At 42.4% G+C, this 16,907-nt stretch overlaps 1 protein-coding gene across 1 annotated transcript; it reads right to left on the bottom strand.

The window, feature by feature from the left end:
• Positions 1-264: 264 nt before the first annotated feature.
• Positions 265-16,511, bottom strand: entpd3 (ectonucleoside triphosphate diphosphohydrolase 3). Its single transcript, XM_072261004.1, has 9 exons — positions 16,395-16,511; positions 15,095-15,212; positions 14,166-14,316; positions 11,638-11,797; positions 9,213-9,440; positions 7,535-7,810; positions 7,344-7,454; positions 6,838-6,975; positions 265-462 (listed from the first exon to the last, which is right to left on the bottom strand). Exons 1-9 carry the CDS (start codon positions 16,509-16,511, stop codon positions 265-267), a joined length of 1,497 nt encoding a protein of 498 aa, XP_072117105.1.
• Between the last annotated feature and the right edge of the window lie 396 nt (positions 16,512-16,907).

The following is a 16,907-nucleotide window of genomic DNA, read 5'->3' on the forward strand; positions in this document are numbered from 1 at the left end:
AGAACTGTTCCTGAACCTAGTGGTGTGGGTCCTGAGGCTCCTGTACCTCAATGAAGCATCATTTCCATGTAGCATCAGCATCTTGGAAGGTGGATTCACTAAGATTTCATACTGCTTGTGATATTTGTATAAAGTCCACAGGGATTTTGTATGTAGGGATAACAGGACTGACAAGTGTTGATTTTTTTCCCCCTCCTGTCCTGGTATTTCAATTTCATCCAGATGTCATTGTTTCTTCCCACTCTGATGCCCATTGGCAAATGGTCATATGAATGGAGTTGATCGTATGACTGAAATACAAATGAAAAAGGAACAGAATAGGGCCAGAACTATAAACAGAAGCAAGAGTCCACTGAATGCACTTTCACTCATTGGTGTTCGGCTCACTTGATTTTCTGCAGGGATCATGTTGGTAAGGTTCAACATATAACCAAGTGACCAGCCTATGCTGTTGTTTTCCACCTGCAACATAGGAAAGTGTATCAGTGGGTGATGATAATACAAGTTTCATTTCTGTAGTGCCCCAAGGTTTCAGAAGACTACATTGATATTCATAGTGTCACTTCTATCTCTAGATTGAATCGTCACAGAGCAGCTATATGTGATATTACCTGGTGGCTTCCAACTTTATAATACACACCATCCTCAATAAACTATTCTTAAGATTATTCATGATTTATAATGTCATTTCATTCACCGGTTCCACATGCACCTGCTCTAGCTTCGGATGAATTGCTTTATTACGTATGAAGTGCAGTGAAAAACTGTTATGCATGTCATCCATGTGTATTTGTATACACAAGAAAAACAACTGCACAACAGTGTCGAGAGTATTGTAGACAGACAGTAAGCTTCAAGGTGGATTGTGAGGTCAAGCGTCTATCTTGTACTAAGGGGCGATAAGAGTCATAACAGCATGTACTATCTGAGTTTGGTGATAGGTGCTTTCAAGTTGTGTCTTCTGCCTGATGGAGCAACTTGTAATAGTATGGGCATTAAGGACATTTTTTTCCATGATGTTTCAGAGAACTGTTACAAATTAAATTTGGCACCAAGTCGTTTGAGATGTTAGGACAGATAACTTAGTCTAAGGAAGCAAAGATTTACAGGCAACTGGAGATTATGGGCTTCAGTATGATCTATAAGAGAGACTTGAAAGAGCAGAAATCTTGAGCCCAAGTTAAGATCTCTTTAGTGGCCTTCAAGTTTTTTAAAATTTTCATTGTAATTTCCAACAGCCCTATAAACCTCCAGTTTCTGAAGAAATACTGTACAAACTAAACTCACCATTGATTAGATCATTCATTGTGGAATTCTTAGGTGTAGATTTCAGATTGTGTGAAAGGATATCAATGTGTCTGCTTAAAAAGTTTAAGAGCTTTGAAGTCCAACCATAGTGCCAGTACGTTGGTTTCTACCTACCAGTTTAGAAACTTTTTAAATTAACTTGAAATATTTTTTTTGGTGCGATGTAATAACTACCTGATGCAAAATCTGATGCTTGCTGACCAGGGGGTCATTACTGATATCTACTAGTTACCTTTTACAACCACTTCCATTGTAATGAGCTAACCTCTGCATTTTAGTCAGCTAATATACAACTTCTGCCAATCTATCAGGTTAACTGGATTTACAGCTATTACGACTAGGGAAGGAAAAGAGCATCGAGTTGATAACAAACTTATCTAACCTCCTATAGCTAAACGACTATCCATAGGTTCAAGATTATTCAATAAATAAGTCTAAAGGCAAACAAATAATTGTTAGTCTGGATCCGATGCAGCCTTTAAAAACACACTAAAGAACACAATTTTAAAAATGATAAATATAAATACATTATATATGCTTTGATTTTATGCACATAAAGTAAAGGTACAACTGCCTCTGCATAAGGTGACTGATGATAAAATAGTCGGGTGGGTTAGTAGATGGATGTGTTGATCAACCTTACTGCTTGGGGAAAGTCTAGTCCTAGCGTGGATGCTATGTAGCCTTGTCCCTGATGGGAGTGGGACAACCTATGAACGGAGTGGGTGGAGTCCTTTATGATAGCTGGCCTTTTTCCAACACCTTTCTGTATACAGTGGCATGCAAAGGTTTGGGAACCCCTGGTCAAAATTTCTGTTACTGTGAATAGCTAAGCGAGTAAAAGATGCACTGATTTCCAAAAGGCATAAAGTTAAAGAGGACACATTTCTTTAATATTTTAATCAAGAAAACTTATTTTATTTCCATCTTTTACAGTTTCAAAATAACAAAAAAGGAAGAGGGCCCGAAGGAAAAGTTTAGGCACCCTGCATGGCAGTACTTAGTAACACCCCCTTCGGCAGCATCACAGCTTGTAAATGCTCTTTGTAGCCAATTAAGAGTCTTTCAGTTCTTGTTTGGGGGATTTTCACCCATTCTTCTTTGCAAAAGGCTTCTAGTTCTGTGAGATTCTTGAGCCATCTTGAATGCAGTACTCTTTTGAGGTCTATCCACAGATTCTCAATGATGTTTAGGTCAGGGGACTGTGAGGGTCATGGCAAAACCTTCAGCTTGCGCCTCTTGAGGTAGTCCATTGTGGATTTTGAGGTGTGTTTAGGTTCATTGTCCTGTTGTAGAAGCCATCGTCTTCATCTTTGGCTTTTTTACAGACAGTAAACCCACCCCACTATTTTATCATCAGTCACCTTATGCAGAGGCAGTTGTACCTTTACTTTATGTGCATAAAATCAATGCATATATAATGTATTTATATTTAACATTTTCATGTTTTTTTTCCTCCAAACCTACCTTTGTTCATTGAAGTCAAAAAGTTCTATTCAAAAGGTTCAAAGGAACATCTAAACAAGCCTGATGCATTTTGGAAACAAATCCTATGGACTGATGAAGTTGAAATATAACATTTTGGCAGCAATGAGCAAAGGTATGTTTGGAGAAAAAGGGTGCAGAATTTCATGAAAAGAACCCCTCTCCAACTGTTAAGCACGGGGGTGGATCGATCATGCTTTGGGCTTGTGTTGCAGCCAGTTGCACGGGGAATATTCACTGCTTGAGGGAAGAATGAATTCAATTAAATACCAGCAAATTCTGGAAACAAACATCACACCATCTGTAAAAATACCGAAGCGAAAAAAAAAGAGGATGGCTTCTACAACAGGATAATGAACCTAAACACGCTTCAAAATCTGCAATGGGCTACATCAAGAGCTGAAGGTTTTGCCATGGCCCTCACAGTCCCCTGACTCAAACATCATTGAGAATCTGTGGATAGACACAGAACATTATTAATGAGTTTTCTTGATTGCATAGGTTGAGTGAGATGTGCACTCCTAGGAACTGAAAACTGCTCGAGGTTTCCACTGCTTCGCTGCTGATGTAAGAGGGGTGTGAGTTCTTCTGAAGTCAATAACCATCTCCTTTTGTCTTTTTGACATTGAGGAAGAGGTTATTTGCCTGGATGAACTGCTGAGCTTTTCCAGTGCCTTTGCACGTTCCAGATTTTCCAGCAGCTGCAGTCTCTGCTAAACATAAATTATTTATAACTTCAGCCATCTCCTACGGGATTCCATCGTCAGACACATCATTCTCTCTGTCTCTGTCTCAGAATCATGGAGAGAGTGATCCCCTCATCCCTCCACCAATCCCCTTTCTCCAGATACGCATCCCTGTAGTGAAACAAAGTGTTACGTCTGCCCCTACACCGCCTCCCTTACCACCACCAGCCCTTCCAGGTGAGGCAGTCTTTCACATGTTAATCTGTTGTTATTTATTGCTCCCACTTCTCTACGTTGATAAGACCAGACACAGGTTGGGTACCCTTGCTTCTTTCCTTTCTTGCACCAACCTCTGCCCTCAGCCTCCACTGCCAGGTCAAGGCTAAATGCAAATTAGAGAAACAGCACCTCATATTCCCTCTGGGTGACTTCCAACCTGATGGCAAGAACACTGAATTCTCAGACTAATGGTAACTGCTTCCTTCTCCCCTTTTTCCCCTTCCATTACTCTCTCCATCTGCCCATCACCCACTGGTTACCTTCTCCACCTCCCTCTCTTTATTCCACGTTCCACTGAACACTCCTACCAGATTTCATTTTCAGCCTTTATCACTTCCACCTATCACCTCCCAGATTCTGACATCATTCCCATTCTTGCTTTCTCCCTTTCTCATTTACCTATAATCACCACCACCCCCCATCACATGGATTTATATATCACATTCCAGCTCTTGCTTCACTGTCTCTCCCCCCCCCCTGCCGCCACCTTATCGTACCAGTTGCCTCTCCCTTGTCCAGATGAAGGATCTCAACCCAAAATATTGACTTTCCATTTTCGTCCTTAGATACTACCTGACCAGCACCTTTGTGTTGCTCTAGACCAGTGGTTCCCTAAGTGGGTGATATCGCCCCTCCCAGAAGCGGTGGGACTTCATAAGAGGGTGATAAAGATAATGAGGGGTTGGGGGTAGACACTTGGGAGTAAGGGGGGACAACTGAGGGATTTGATCTGTGCCTCATAATTGATTACAATGATCACATAATCACCTCATCTCTTGTGAACGCACTATTCTCTTTGACTTCGATCAAAGTTCATTTAAGTTGTTGAAAAGCAAATTGACACTTCTATACTTCGCACATGATGGCAAATCTGGACTGAAGAAGTTGTTCTATTTCTGGGCCTTTTCACTATTACAGTACAGTGTTAGCTAGTACTATTCCCATACTCGTCATGCAGCGAAGCTCGTATGGCTTTCATCATGCAGTGATACAATTCCTGTTAATTAGGGTAGGGCATTCAAAGGGGTAAAGTTCAAAATCTGCCCTTTCAAATGGTCTTAATGACATTTGAAGGCTCCTTCAACATTTGAAGAGGATACCCTCTGATAAAGCAAACAAGAACTTGGCTTATTTCCAGTACACTTCAAAACATGTTTGCCAGCACTTCAAAATGAAACAGTTTGTGTGCTTCATACAACCTTCCATTGCTCATTGTTACATCAGGAAAGCCACATATGATTTGAGAAGAACTGATTCTGCCAGCAGTAAAGGAGATTCTGAGTACAGTTTTGCATAAGTCACCAGACCAAACCAAATAATTAAAACGATTCCACTCAGTAACAGCTCTTTTCAAAGATGAATAGATGAAATCTCTGAAAATGTGGAAGACACATTGTGCAACATCTCTAGGAGAACAGTATCTGCTCTGCAATTGGATGCATCACTTTGCTAGGCAGCAAATCTTTACTTTTTGGTTTTGTTCACCTAAGATGAAAACATGGAAAAGGAAGTACTGATCTTGATACAAAATTACTTTTGAGCCAAGGCTGAGATTCAAAAGGTCATATTAAGACTTTTGGTGGCAGAATCTCTGCTAACCTGCACTGTGGAAAAAGGTCAAGATGTTCTTTATTGCCTTTCCCATATATAGTGGACCATGGTTTCAGTGCAGTCGCCCAACTTCTTTCAAGTCAACGAAACGTACTGCAAATTACTGAACATGGGGATCTAAGACCCCTTCTTAGTGATATTCAGCCTGATGTTGAGAAGTTGATATCACTGCACCAAGCCCACCATCTCACTGAAAGGTGGAAAGGCAATGAAGTAGTGAATAGTTGGGCTACTGATGTACTCTATAAAATTGTGGATGAAAATTGTTCTTATTGTAATTATAAAGAAATAATTTTTAGCTTTAAATAGATCTGAATATTTTGCAACAATTTGTCACTGCTCTGAATTTGCAGTTCCTATTTTCTTTCACTGTGCATTGTAAATCAAAACTCTTGATAGTGTTTATGTAATGGCCAGAAAGGGAGAGTGGTTCACGGGGATGTGGTCTGGGAGCCAAGGGGGCAGTAACCAAAAAAATTTGGGAACCACTGCTCTAGACTTCCAGCATCATATCTTCTGGTGTGGAGGTGCCACTGCGCAGGGCTGGGAAAACCGACAGAAAGTTGTAAACTCTGCCAGCTCCATCACGGGCACCTGTCTCCCCAGCTTCCAAAATACCTTCAAAAGGCAATGCCTGAAAAAGGCAGCATCCAGCATTAAGGACCTTCAGCGCCCAGGAATGCCCCCTTCTCACTGCTACCATCAGGAAGGAGGTACAGGAGCCTGAAGGCACACCCTGAATGTTTCAGGAACAGCTTCATCCCCTCTATCGTCAGATTTCTGAATGGTCAACGAACCCATGAACACTTCCTCTATTTCTTTTCCCTCTCTTTTTGTGCTACCTATTTATATATACTTTTATTGTAATTTATAGTTTTGTGAATATATGTTGCAATGTACTGCTGCCTCAAAACAACAAATTTCATGACATATGCTGGCGATATTAAACCTGATTTCGATTCTGCACTCTCTTGTTGCACAACTAAACCAGTCCTACGTATTTTTCCATTTTCCATTGTCAATTGTCCAGAAAATATAAATTTGGCACTCAAATCCTGGACTAGAAGTTTTATTATACATCTTCGAGAGTGCACAGGAGATTGATTAAAATAAACAAATTCACTTCAATTACGCCAATAGATCTTGGAACTCTGGTGAATGAAGGAAGAGAAAATCCCACACACCTCAACACATCTGCAAAGTTAATTGAATATGCTACAGGTGCTGCTGTGTGCAGTGAACCATTTCACTCTTGATATTATTCCATTCAATAAGCTCATTGAAACAGTGAGATGAATCTTCCTTCCAAAGTGTCTCAGTAACATGCCCTGATGGTGAGTGAAGATATTTCCCTCCCCTTTCATCAGGGTTAGGATTTGTAGGAATTAAAATCTAAGTCCTATCAAATACATCACAAAAAGCACATAACATCAGTGGAGCTGTAAAATCAATGTTTTTTTGTACTTGCCTGTTTCTGAAAATTAATATTGGTCCAAGTCTGTTCATTAAACTTGTAACCCTCCGTTAGTAGAACAAAGATGTAATAGGCATTGAAACAAAATGCTTTGCGATACAGGTCTGGCACATTTGGCAGTAATTGTTGGACCTGCAAGGTAGAAATTTTAGTTTATATGTAGGCTAATGGTCATGAAGTGCTTTTATATTACATCTATCACTGTCAATTTATATTTGATTTGTTAGATGCGTACCCCATCTCTAAAATGCAGTACTTCAGAAGTGATTTACATAAGCAGTGTGTCATGGGCCATGCCTGTTTGCTTTTCAAATAGGCACACCTTCAGCAACACTCAGCACCTGACATGTGCTTCTCCTGTGTAATAAGTCTACCCAGTAAAGGTATTAAGAATGATCTCTCTCAGTGATACCAAAGCAGACAAGCTCACAGCCACCATGGATTTAAGGCGCTCTGCCGATTTAAGTGAACAAGAAACAGTTTTGAATTACGTCACTTACTTGATTCCAGTTTTTCCTACAGAAAGACTGGACTGTTGAATGGAAGACATCTATGGGAAATGATCCAGTTAAGTTCAAGGCTTCCATTGTATCATAGAAACCAGAAAAGGCCTAGATAAGGAGAAATAAATTCATGACTTGAACAATATGAGGAAATCAAGTTGTGACATTCCATTTAGCTAGTAACCTACCACAAATTTGCCTTGTATCAGTTGATTGATTGGAACAAGACGCTCTCTCCAGACGCCCTTAACGTAGGAAGATTTAAAGTTAAATATTGATAACAACTGCCGGCAGCACTGAATAGGATTTCCAGTCCCAATGAGAGTGATATTATTGTCAGGATTATAGCCCTCTCGTAACTTCGCTCCAATGCATGAACTTCCAAGGACTTCCTCCATTGGGAGGATCATGGTGTAGTGTGAGGGAAGGCAAGGATCTTCAATGGATGATTTATTGGCAGATTTCTGGGTTTATGAAACATAAGTATGTGAAAATATGTACATGTTTAAGCAGTTATAGATCTTATAAAAATAAAACAAAGAACTTGTATTTTATAGCACTTTAAGAGATTGAGTTGAACACATAGACACAAAAAAGTGAAAACAAAATTAGCAGCAGTTATTCAGCCCTGTGAGTCTGTTCTGCCATTTCATTTGATTAGGATCAGATTTGATATCGCTGACTTGTATTACATTTTGCAGCAGCAGTACAGTGCAAGGATGTAAAATTACTATAAACTACAAAAATAAATTGTGCAAAAATAAAGAATAACATGGTTGTGCTCAAGGGCTCATCAACCATTCAGAAATCTGATGGCTGAGGGGAATAAGCCGTTTCTGATTCATTCAGTATGGGTCTTCAGATTCCTGATCCACCCCCCCAATGATAGTAACGAGAAGAGGGCATCCATCTATCACAATCTGTGCCTTCTGCAGCCTCTTGTGATCCCATGCTTTAGAGCTTCCATATCAGGCTGTGCTGCAAATGATCAGATTCCTATGCAAAAGTAATCTCTGCATTTCTGTCTACCCACAGTGACCTTTCACCAGCTTGCTTATCAACTATCCGTCCATTTCTGCCCTAACAGTACTTAAAAGACTGTCAATACTGAGGGAAAGTAAATGGTCCTATGTGCATTAAATGGGTGACCCTTCATTCTCAAAGTGACCTGCTGTTCTAAATTCTCTCCTTATCCACCCTGCCAAGATACATTGACAGAATGGATGTAGATACCTTCACGCTTGAGGTACAGAAGCCTGAAGTCTCACTAAACTAGGTTCAATAGCAGCTTCATCCTTTCAAACGTCCAGATCTTGGACCAACTAGTACAACCCTACTCATCTTAAGTTTAGCAACATTGTGACCACTTTGATCACTTTGCACTAAAGTAGACCCGTTTTGTTCTAATTTTGTTCTTTCTTTTAAAAATCATGTATAATTTTTATTTTTCTTGTGACTGCTGTGTATATGATGCAATGTGCCCATAATGCTGCTGCAAGTAAGTTTTTCATTGCACATGTGCCTATGACCATCAATTTGACTTTGACTCCAGAACTGGTGCTGTTAAAGTAAGGTCTGCCTTCTCTGGTGAGCAAAAAAGATTCCTTCACAATTTTGAAAGTGTGAGTGAGCTCTTCATGGCCAATTTTTAATATTAATGCATACTGATGAAGAGTCCTGATCTGGTCACTATCAGATTGCTATTACAGGTGCTTGCTCTCTACGTCACAATCAAACTTTCAAACTTATCTATGAAACATTTAGAATGTCCTACTGTGTTGAAAGATGTTTTAGATGTGTGAGCCTTTAATGGTTTTGAAACACTGAAAAACACTTGCAGCTAGTCTGAACTCTTAGCAGTTTTACCTGAATGAGATTTGCCCAATAAATGTTCTCAGCTTCATCTCGTCCATAACAGCCCAGGCTTTCAATGTAGACATCATATTTGTTGTTATACAGTGTGATTTCTGTAATCTCGTACTTGTGTGAACGCATCTCGGGGACAAATGCTATTTCTGTCGAAGCCCCACCCAGATCCAGGGTACCTTTCGTCTTTATAGTGAGAGGTCGATTTAATTGTTTCCAAATACGTCTCTGCCAAGGGATTTGGGTGAGAAAACAGACGAGCATTAATAATGTTGGGCGGAGACAATGACAAATTGCAATTATATGGTGATAACGCAAAGTGTTTCTGTAATGCCCCAAGATGTGCAAACAAACAAAATTTGGCACTGAGCCACATTAGCATAGGGGAGCAGTTTGTCTAGCTGTTAGGTAGCTCTTTATAAATAGCACAAGGAAAAGTTGGAAGCTTTGCTTCATCTCAGAAAAGGGGTCCTAACTTCAAGCCACACTCCTGGGACTTGCACATGTAAATTGTGGTACAAGGGAAATGCTACAATATTTGTACATACAGTAACATCCTTTGGATATAATGTTTAACAGAGGTCCGAGCTCCTCTCACAAACATAAAAGATCCCAAAGCAGCATAATAAAGAAGATCACCGAGACTCTCCCTTGCATTGTAGTTTGTATTCATTGCTAACTTGACCCTCAAGCAGATCCACTGGTGATGAAGACCGTCCCATTTAGCTAACTGTATGCTTGTCAATAATATCCATGTTGTAACCATGCATTATTATTGGCTGCATGAGCTTCCGGGATACGATGGGCCATGTCTATAAGCAACTTGGTTTTCAAAATGGCACACCCTAAGCAAGAATCTCCATAAGACATAAGTGTGTCTTGTTCTGTGTAATAACTTTATCCAGTCAAGACATTTAAAAAGACTGCTCCCATTGAGACGTCATAGTAGTGAAAGTACTTACAAATGCTAGACCTTTCTCTGATAGAGCACCCTGCCCAGCACTCTGTGCCTAAGTACTAATGATACAAAGGAGAGTCTGTGCCACCAGTAGCGGTCAGCCCCAAGATTAAAGGAAGAGGGCTAGCACATCCTCCACTCAAAAGCATGGTCTCACTCTACCAGAAATATTTCCACTGCCCTTTACATCTTTCTCTGAAACTTAAAATTAACATGGTTGCTAACTTGTCCGTTCTGATACAGGGTCTTCAACCTGAAAAATCGACTCTGCTTCTCGTAAACACAAAATACTCTGCAGATGCTGGGGTCAAAGCAACACTCACAACACGCTGGAGAAACTCAGCAGGTCGGGCAGCATCAGTGGAAATGACCAGTCGACGTTTCGGGCTGGAACCCTTCGTCAGGACTGTAGGGGGAAGAGGCAGAGGCCCTATAAAGAAGGTGGGGGGAAGGTGGGAAGGAGAAGGCTGGTAGGTTCCAGGTGAAGAACCAGTAAGGGGAAAGATAAAGGGATGGGGGCGGGAAAGCAGGGAGGAGATAGGCAGGAAAGGTGAAGAAAGAATAGGGGAAAACACAATGGGTAGTAGAAGGAGGCGGAACCATGAGGGAGGTGGTAGGCAGCTGGGGGAGGGGGCAGAGTGAAACTGGGATAGGGGAAGGGAGGGGGAGGGAATTACCAGAAGTTGGAGAATTCTATGTTCATACCAAGGGGCTGGAGACTACCCAGACGGTATATGAGGTGTTGCTCCTCCAACCTGAGTTTAGCCTCATCATGGCAGTAGAGGAGGCCATGTATGGACATATCTGAATGGGAGTGGGAAGCAGAGTTGAAAACAGACAGGATCTCCCAGTAGCCACCCACTTCAACTCTGCTTCCCACTCCCATTCAGATATGTCCATACATGGCCTCCTCTACTGCCATGATGAGGCTAAACTCAGGTTGGAGGAGCAACACTTCATATACTGTCTAGGTAGTCTCCAGCCCCTTGGTATGAACATAGAATTCTCCAACTTCTGGTAATTCCGCCCCCCCGCTTCCTCTATCACTATGTCACTCTGCCCCCTCCCCCAGCTGCCTACCACCTTCCTCTTGGTTCTGCCTCCTTCTACTACCCATTGTGTTTTCCCCTATTCTTTCTTCACCTTTCTGGCCTATCACCTCCCTGCTTCCCCTCCCCTACCCCTTTATCTTTCCCTTTACTGGTTTTTCACCTGGAACCTACCAGCCTTCTCCTTCCCACCCTCCCCCCACCTTCTTTATAGGGCCTCTGCCCCTTCCCCCTACAGTCCTGACGAAGGGTTCTGGCCCGAAACGTTGACTGATCTTTCCCACGGATGCTGCCTGACCTGCTGAGCTCCTCCAGCGTGTTGTGAGTGTGACTCTGCTTCTCTCTCCATAGATGCTGCTTCACCTGCTTTTAATCCGCTCACAACATTCCCTACCTCATGAATGTGACTTTGACAAACCTGGCCGAAGTTACCCAGTAAATAATTCGCCGTAATCCATCCGTAGGCCCCTTCCTCTTTCCCTGAGATAATTTGGGCACCTTTAAAATCAAATGGTGAGGAGCGGAGGTAGTTTTCAATGGCAGAGAGGATCATAGTAGAGGCAGATGAATTCTGTGTTCTGACAGATGGAACAGAAGAGGTGGAGCCAAGTTAAAGACATGTACACCTTTTACATTTGGAACATGTAAGATTGGCAAGGGTCTAGACCGTGTAAATATTGAGAGCATGTTTTCTATCATGGGACAGTACAGAACCGGAGGGCATGGTGTCAGAATAAAGTAGCATCCATTTAAATCTGATGAGAAAGAACTATTTCTCTCAGAGAGTGAATCTTTGGATTGTCTTAGTGTAGAGCTGAGCCAAAGGCTACAGGGAAAATGCAAGAGTGTGACCTGAGGAATGTCAGTTTAACCATAATCGTATTGATTGGAGACCGTGCAAGGGGTTAAATGACCCCCTCCTCTTATGAAAAATCGTTGGCAAGTAGGATTAATGAGAGTCCCAAGATGATAATCAAGGATAAAGGAGGAAACATGTACTTCGAAGCGGAGAATATGGATGAGGTCCTAAATGGGTGCTTTGTGTTGATATTTACCAAGGTGATAATAGTGAGATCTGTATGGAATGTGCTAATATGCTGGGGCATTTAAAGATAAAGAAAGTGTTAGCATTGAGTCTCTTGAAGAAAGTTAAGGCGTATGTCCCCAGTGTCTGATGGGACACACTCAGATTATTGAGAGATGCAAGGGTGAGTTAGCTGTAACCTTGACTAAGATCTTCATTTTCTCTAGCAACAGGTGAGGTCCCAGAGGACTAGCAAGTAGCTAATGTTAACAACAGGAATTCTGCAGATGCTGGAAATTCAAGCAACACACATCGAAGTTCACCTCCAATGGGATCCCACCACTAAGCACATCTTTCCCACCACCCCCCCGCTTTACGCAGGGATCGCTCCCTACGCGACTCCCTTGTCCATTCGTCCCCCCCATCCCTCCCCACTGATCTACCTCCTGGCACTTATCCTTGTAAGCGGAACAAGTGCTACACATGCCGTTACACTTCCTCCCTTACCACCATTCAGGGCCCCAGACAGTCCTTCCAGGTGAGGCAACACTTCACCTGTGAGTCGGCTGGGGTGATACACTGCGTTCGGTGCTCCCGATGTGGCCTTCTATATATTGGCGAGACCAGACGCAGACTGGGAGACCACTTTGCTGAACACCTACGCTCTGTCTGCCAGAGAAAGCAGGATCTCCTAGTGGCCACACATTTTAATTCCACATCCCATTCCCATTCTGACATGTCTATCCACGGCCTCCTCTACTGTAAAGATGAAGCCACACTCAGGTTGGAGGAACAACACCTTATATTCCGTCTGGGTAGCCTCCAACCTGATGGCATGAACATGAAGTTAGTCTTCTCTAACTTCTGCTAAGGCCCCACCTCCCCCTCGTACCCCATCCGTTATTTATTTTTATACACACATTCTTTCTCTCACTCTCCTTTTTCTCCCTCTGACTATACCCCTTGCCCATCCTCTGGGTTCCCCCCCCCCCCCTTGTCTTTCTCCCTGGACCTCCTGTCCCATGATCCTCTCACATCCCCTTTGCCAATCACCTGCCCAGCTCTTGGCTCCATCCCTCCCCCTCCTGTCTTCTATCATTTTGGATCTCCCCACTCCCCTCCCACTTTCAAATCTCTTACTAACTCTTCCTTCAGTTAGTCCTGACGAAGGGTCTTGGCCTGAAACGTCGACTGTACCTCTTCCTAGAGATGCTGCCTGGCCTGCTGCGTTTACCAGCAACTTTGAAGTAGCTAATGTTGTTTTGATATTCCAGAAGGGAAATAGGAATAATCCTGGAAACTATAGACTGGTGAGCCTCACGTCAGTGATAGGGAATCTGTATGAGAGGATTTTTAGAGGGTAGGATTTATGAACATTTGGAAAACCATAGTCTTAAACAGGGATAGGCAGTATGGCTTTGTGTGGGCCAAGTCATGTCCTGGTAACTTGACTGAGTTTTTTGAGGAGATGACGAAGGTGACTGATGAAGATAGAGGTGTGGATGTAGTCTACAATGTCCCTCATGGTAGGCTCATCCAGAAGACTGAGATACATAGAATTCCTAGAGACTTGGCCTTTTGGATTCAGAATTGGCTGCATCGTAGAAGACAGATGGTAGTGGTTGATTGGACTTTACTCTGGCTGGAGGTACAGGAGAAGTGATGTTTCACAGAGAATGGAGGGACGTCACATCTTAGTGTGCAGAGAATGGAGGAACATAGGCATTAGGTAGGCAGGGGAGATTAATTTAGTCAGACATTTAATCCTTGTTTAATTAGTTTGGCACTGCTAAGTGGATGGAAGGACCTGTTCTTGTGCTGTAGTATTCTGTGTTCTATTATAATCTCAGGGTTTTTTGAATGACTTAGTCTTTTCACTTTGCAGTGTGATATTGTTTAAGTAAATGTTTTTATTATCTTACCGGAGTAGTCGCATTCCTGCACTAGCTCCAAAATAGAGTGGCGTAGCCTTGTGTTTCTCTGCCGGGATCTCTTCTATTGTTTTATTGAGACACTGTTCCAATGAAGAAGCTGCCTCCGCTGGGTTATGGTCAAAATCGGAAATGGCCGATCCTGATAATGGGAAGACATATACTTTAAAGAATCCTAAAGTCCTCAGGCGTTCCCAAAGCATAATTTTCAGTCATTTGTCACATCCACCTATCATTTTCCAGCGTCTCCCATTACTTTCATTCCCCCCTTCTCAACTATATCTTGTTAGCTCTTTCTCTGCTCCTTCCCTTCGCCCTGTTATACTGGTTATCAATGCAGCTGAAGAATCCCGGCCTGAAATGTTGACTATCCACTGAACTCCTTCAGCATCTTGTGTGTTGTTACTGATAATGAAGTCCTGTATGTCACACCTTAGGCACGGCCAGCTCCATAAATAATTGTACAAAAATGACAGGATTGGTTTAAGTGGTGCTGTTTGGGATATCATAGAGAGTACCCTGGCATTTCATCAAAGTTGCTATAGGATCTTTTTGTGCTTGACCAATAGGAACTTGTAACCACAATACCATTTCCCTTTTGAAAGATGGTACCCCTAACCCTTAATAACTCCCTCATTGAATGCGTAAACCCAGAATTTTTTTACACAGGCCCAAGTCCATGACCTTTTAACTCAGTCAAGGGCACTGTCCAAAAGAAACAGTTTCCCCTCCTGTTGGTGTAGCCTTTATGAAAAGCCCCCATTGCCACAGTGAATGAGCAACCTGAAAGCTGATCAGCATCTAATGCTAGTTTTCCTTTCCTGTTATCACGTTCTCCCCACCAAGTCTTTAAGTTTTGTGAATTAATTGCCTCTTTTAACCAATGAGAGGTATGTTTGAAATGTACTTGAGTTCCGCACCTTCAATTTTACATTTGTACTTTTCACTGACGACACCCGTGTTATTCTCCTTTTCCGCCGGCCAGTTATAAACATAAACAGTTGTACTCGAGGCTCCTGCGTCGAAGACAATTCCATACTTGAAAAGATGCACAGTTAGGACATAGTAAGGGATAGTTAAAACTGTGATAAAGTACAATTAACGACAAGTGATACGATATAGTTGGATCGTAGTTAGATGCAGTTATAATATAGATTCAATTAGGCCGTGATTGTATAGGGCAGAACTTTAGGTACACTTAGGGTACATTTAGATGTTGTTATTGTGTTGGTAGTTGGATACAAATGGAGTACAAGAAGATACAGTTAGACTACAGTAAGATACAGTCTACGTCAATGTTTAATGTGTGGTAGTAATATTTCCCATTACATTTCCTATGTCAACGGTCACAATATGGTTATAGCATTCATATCCTTGCTGGCCATGCAGACCATCTGGTTCCCCTCCCTATTCACCCTCCAGTGTTTATCCCCTTTATGCACTTCTCCCACTTCCTTTCCTCTACTGAGATTGGAATTGCCTCCACAACCTGCGTACGTTTGGCTTCTAGACCCGACTCCTCTCGGCTCTCGGGAACCACACGGTTGCTTTGATTCCCTCCCACACCCCAAAGGTGTACAGATTGGCCTGTTAATCGGTCACTGCAAGCTGACCAGTTGTGTGAGAGTTAGTGATGGAATCGGAGGAGTTTGAAGAGGGGTGTGAGGAGAATAAAATAACGTCAGGGTAGGATTAGTTCCCAGGAATGCAGGAGATTGAGGGTTGGCCGGCTAGAGGTACAGTACCTAAGAAGATGGCGGCATATACAGTGTAAAAGCACCTCAACCTTTCTTTCCCAGGCAGGAGGTTCTAAAAAAAGACAGCACTGGTTTAAGATCAGAGATGAGAGATTTAAGAAGCGTATTGGGGCAGCTTCTTCACGCAGAGGGTGGGCGCGTATCTGGGATAAGCTCTAATAAATTGTAGTCGAGACAGGCACATTGACAATGCTTAGGAGGCATCTGGACAAGTAGATGGACCAGGAGGGGTTTACAGGGCTATGGACCAACCATGAGCAGATGGAACCAGCTCTCTGGACAACACAGCTGGCATGAATGTGTTGGGCCCAAAGGGCCTGTTTCCATGGTGTCACACACCAGGACTGGTTTCCTGGGCTGAAGGGCCCATTTCCTCACTGGACGATTCTATATCCACTCTGAATCTCAACTCATTCACGAGCGTGTGCTTGCATCTCCTGCCCAGCCACAAAGAGCGACCTACCTTTAGCCCAGCAGGGATAGTGTGATTCTTCAAGTGCATGATGGCGATAACCATGATAGCAACAACACTGCTTAGAAGGATTATGATTGCGGCTAAGATTGGTTTCTTCAGCTCCATCGTTCAGCCTCCCTGTACAAAGTGGCAACGTTTTAACTTGATAAATTGGTTCATCGTTGACACACACACTGGGATACAGTGCAAAACTTAATTTTGCATGCCATCTATACGAATCATTTCATCGCATCAGTGCATAGAGTTGGCGCAAAGGAAAAACAGTACCAGAACCGTAGAATAAAGTGTGACAGTTACAGAGAAAGTGCAGCACAGGCAGGCAACAAGTTGCAAAAAGGCTATAATGAGATTGATTGTGAGGTCAAGAGCCCATTCATCATAGACTGCAATAGTCTTAAACGGGATGGGAATAGCTACAAATAAAAAGCAGCCTCTTACTCAAACAACAGGAATTCTGCAGATGCTGGAAATTCAAGCAACACATATAAAAGTTGCTGGTGA

Source organism: Mobula birostris, chromosome 1 (assembly GCF_030028105.1).
Source record: "Mobula birostris isolate sMobBir1 chromosome 1, sMobBir1.hap1, whole genome shotgun sequence".
NCBI classification, from domain to species: domain Eukaryota; kingdom Metazoa; phylum Chordata; class Chondrichthyes; order Myliobatiformes; family Myliobatidae; genus Mobula; species Mobula birostris.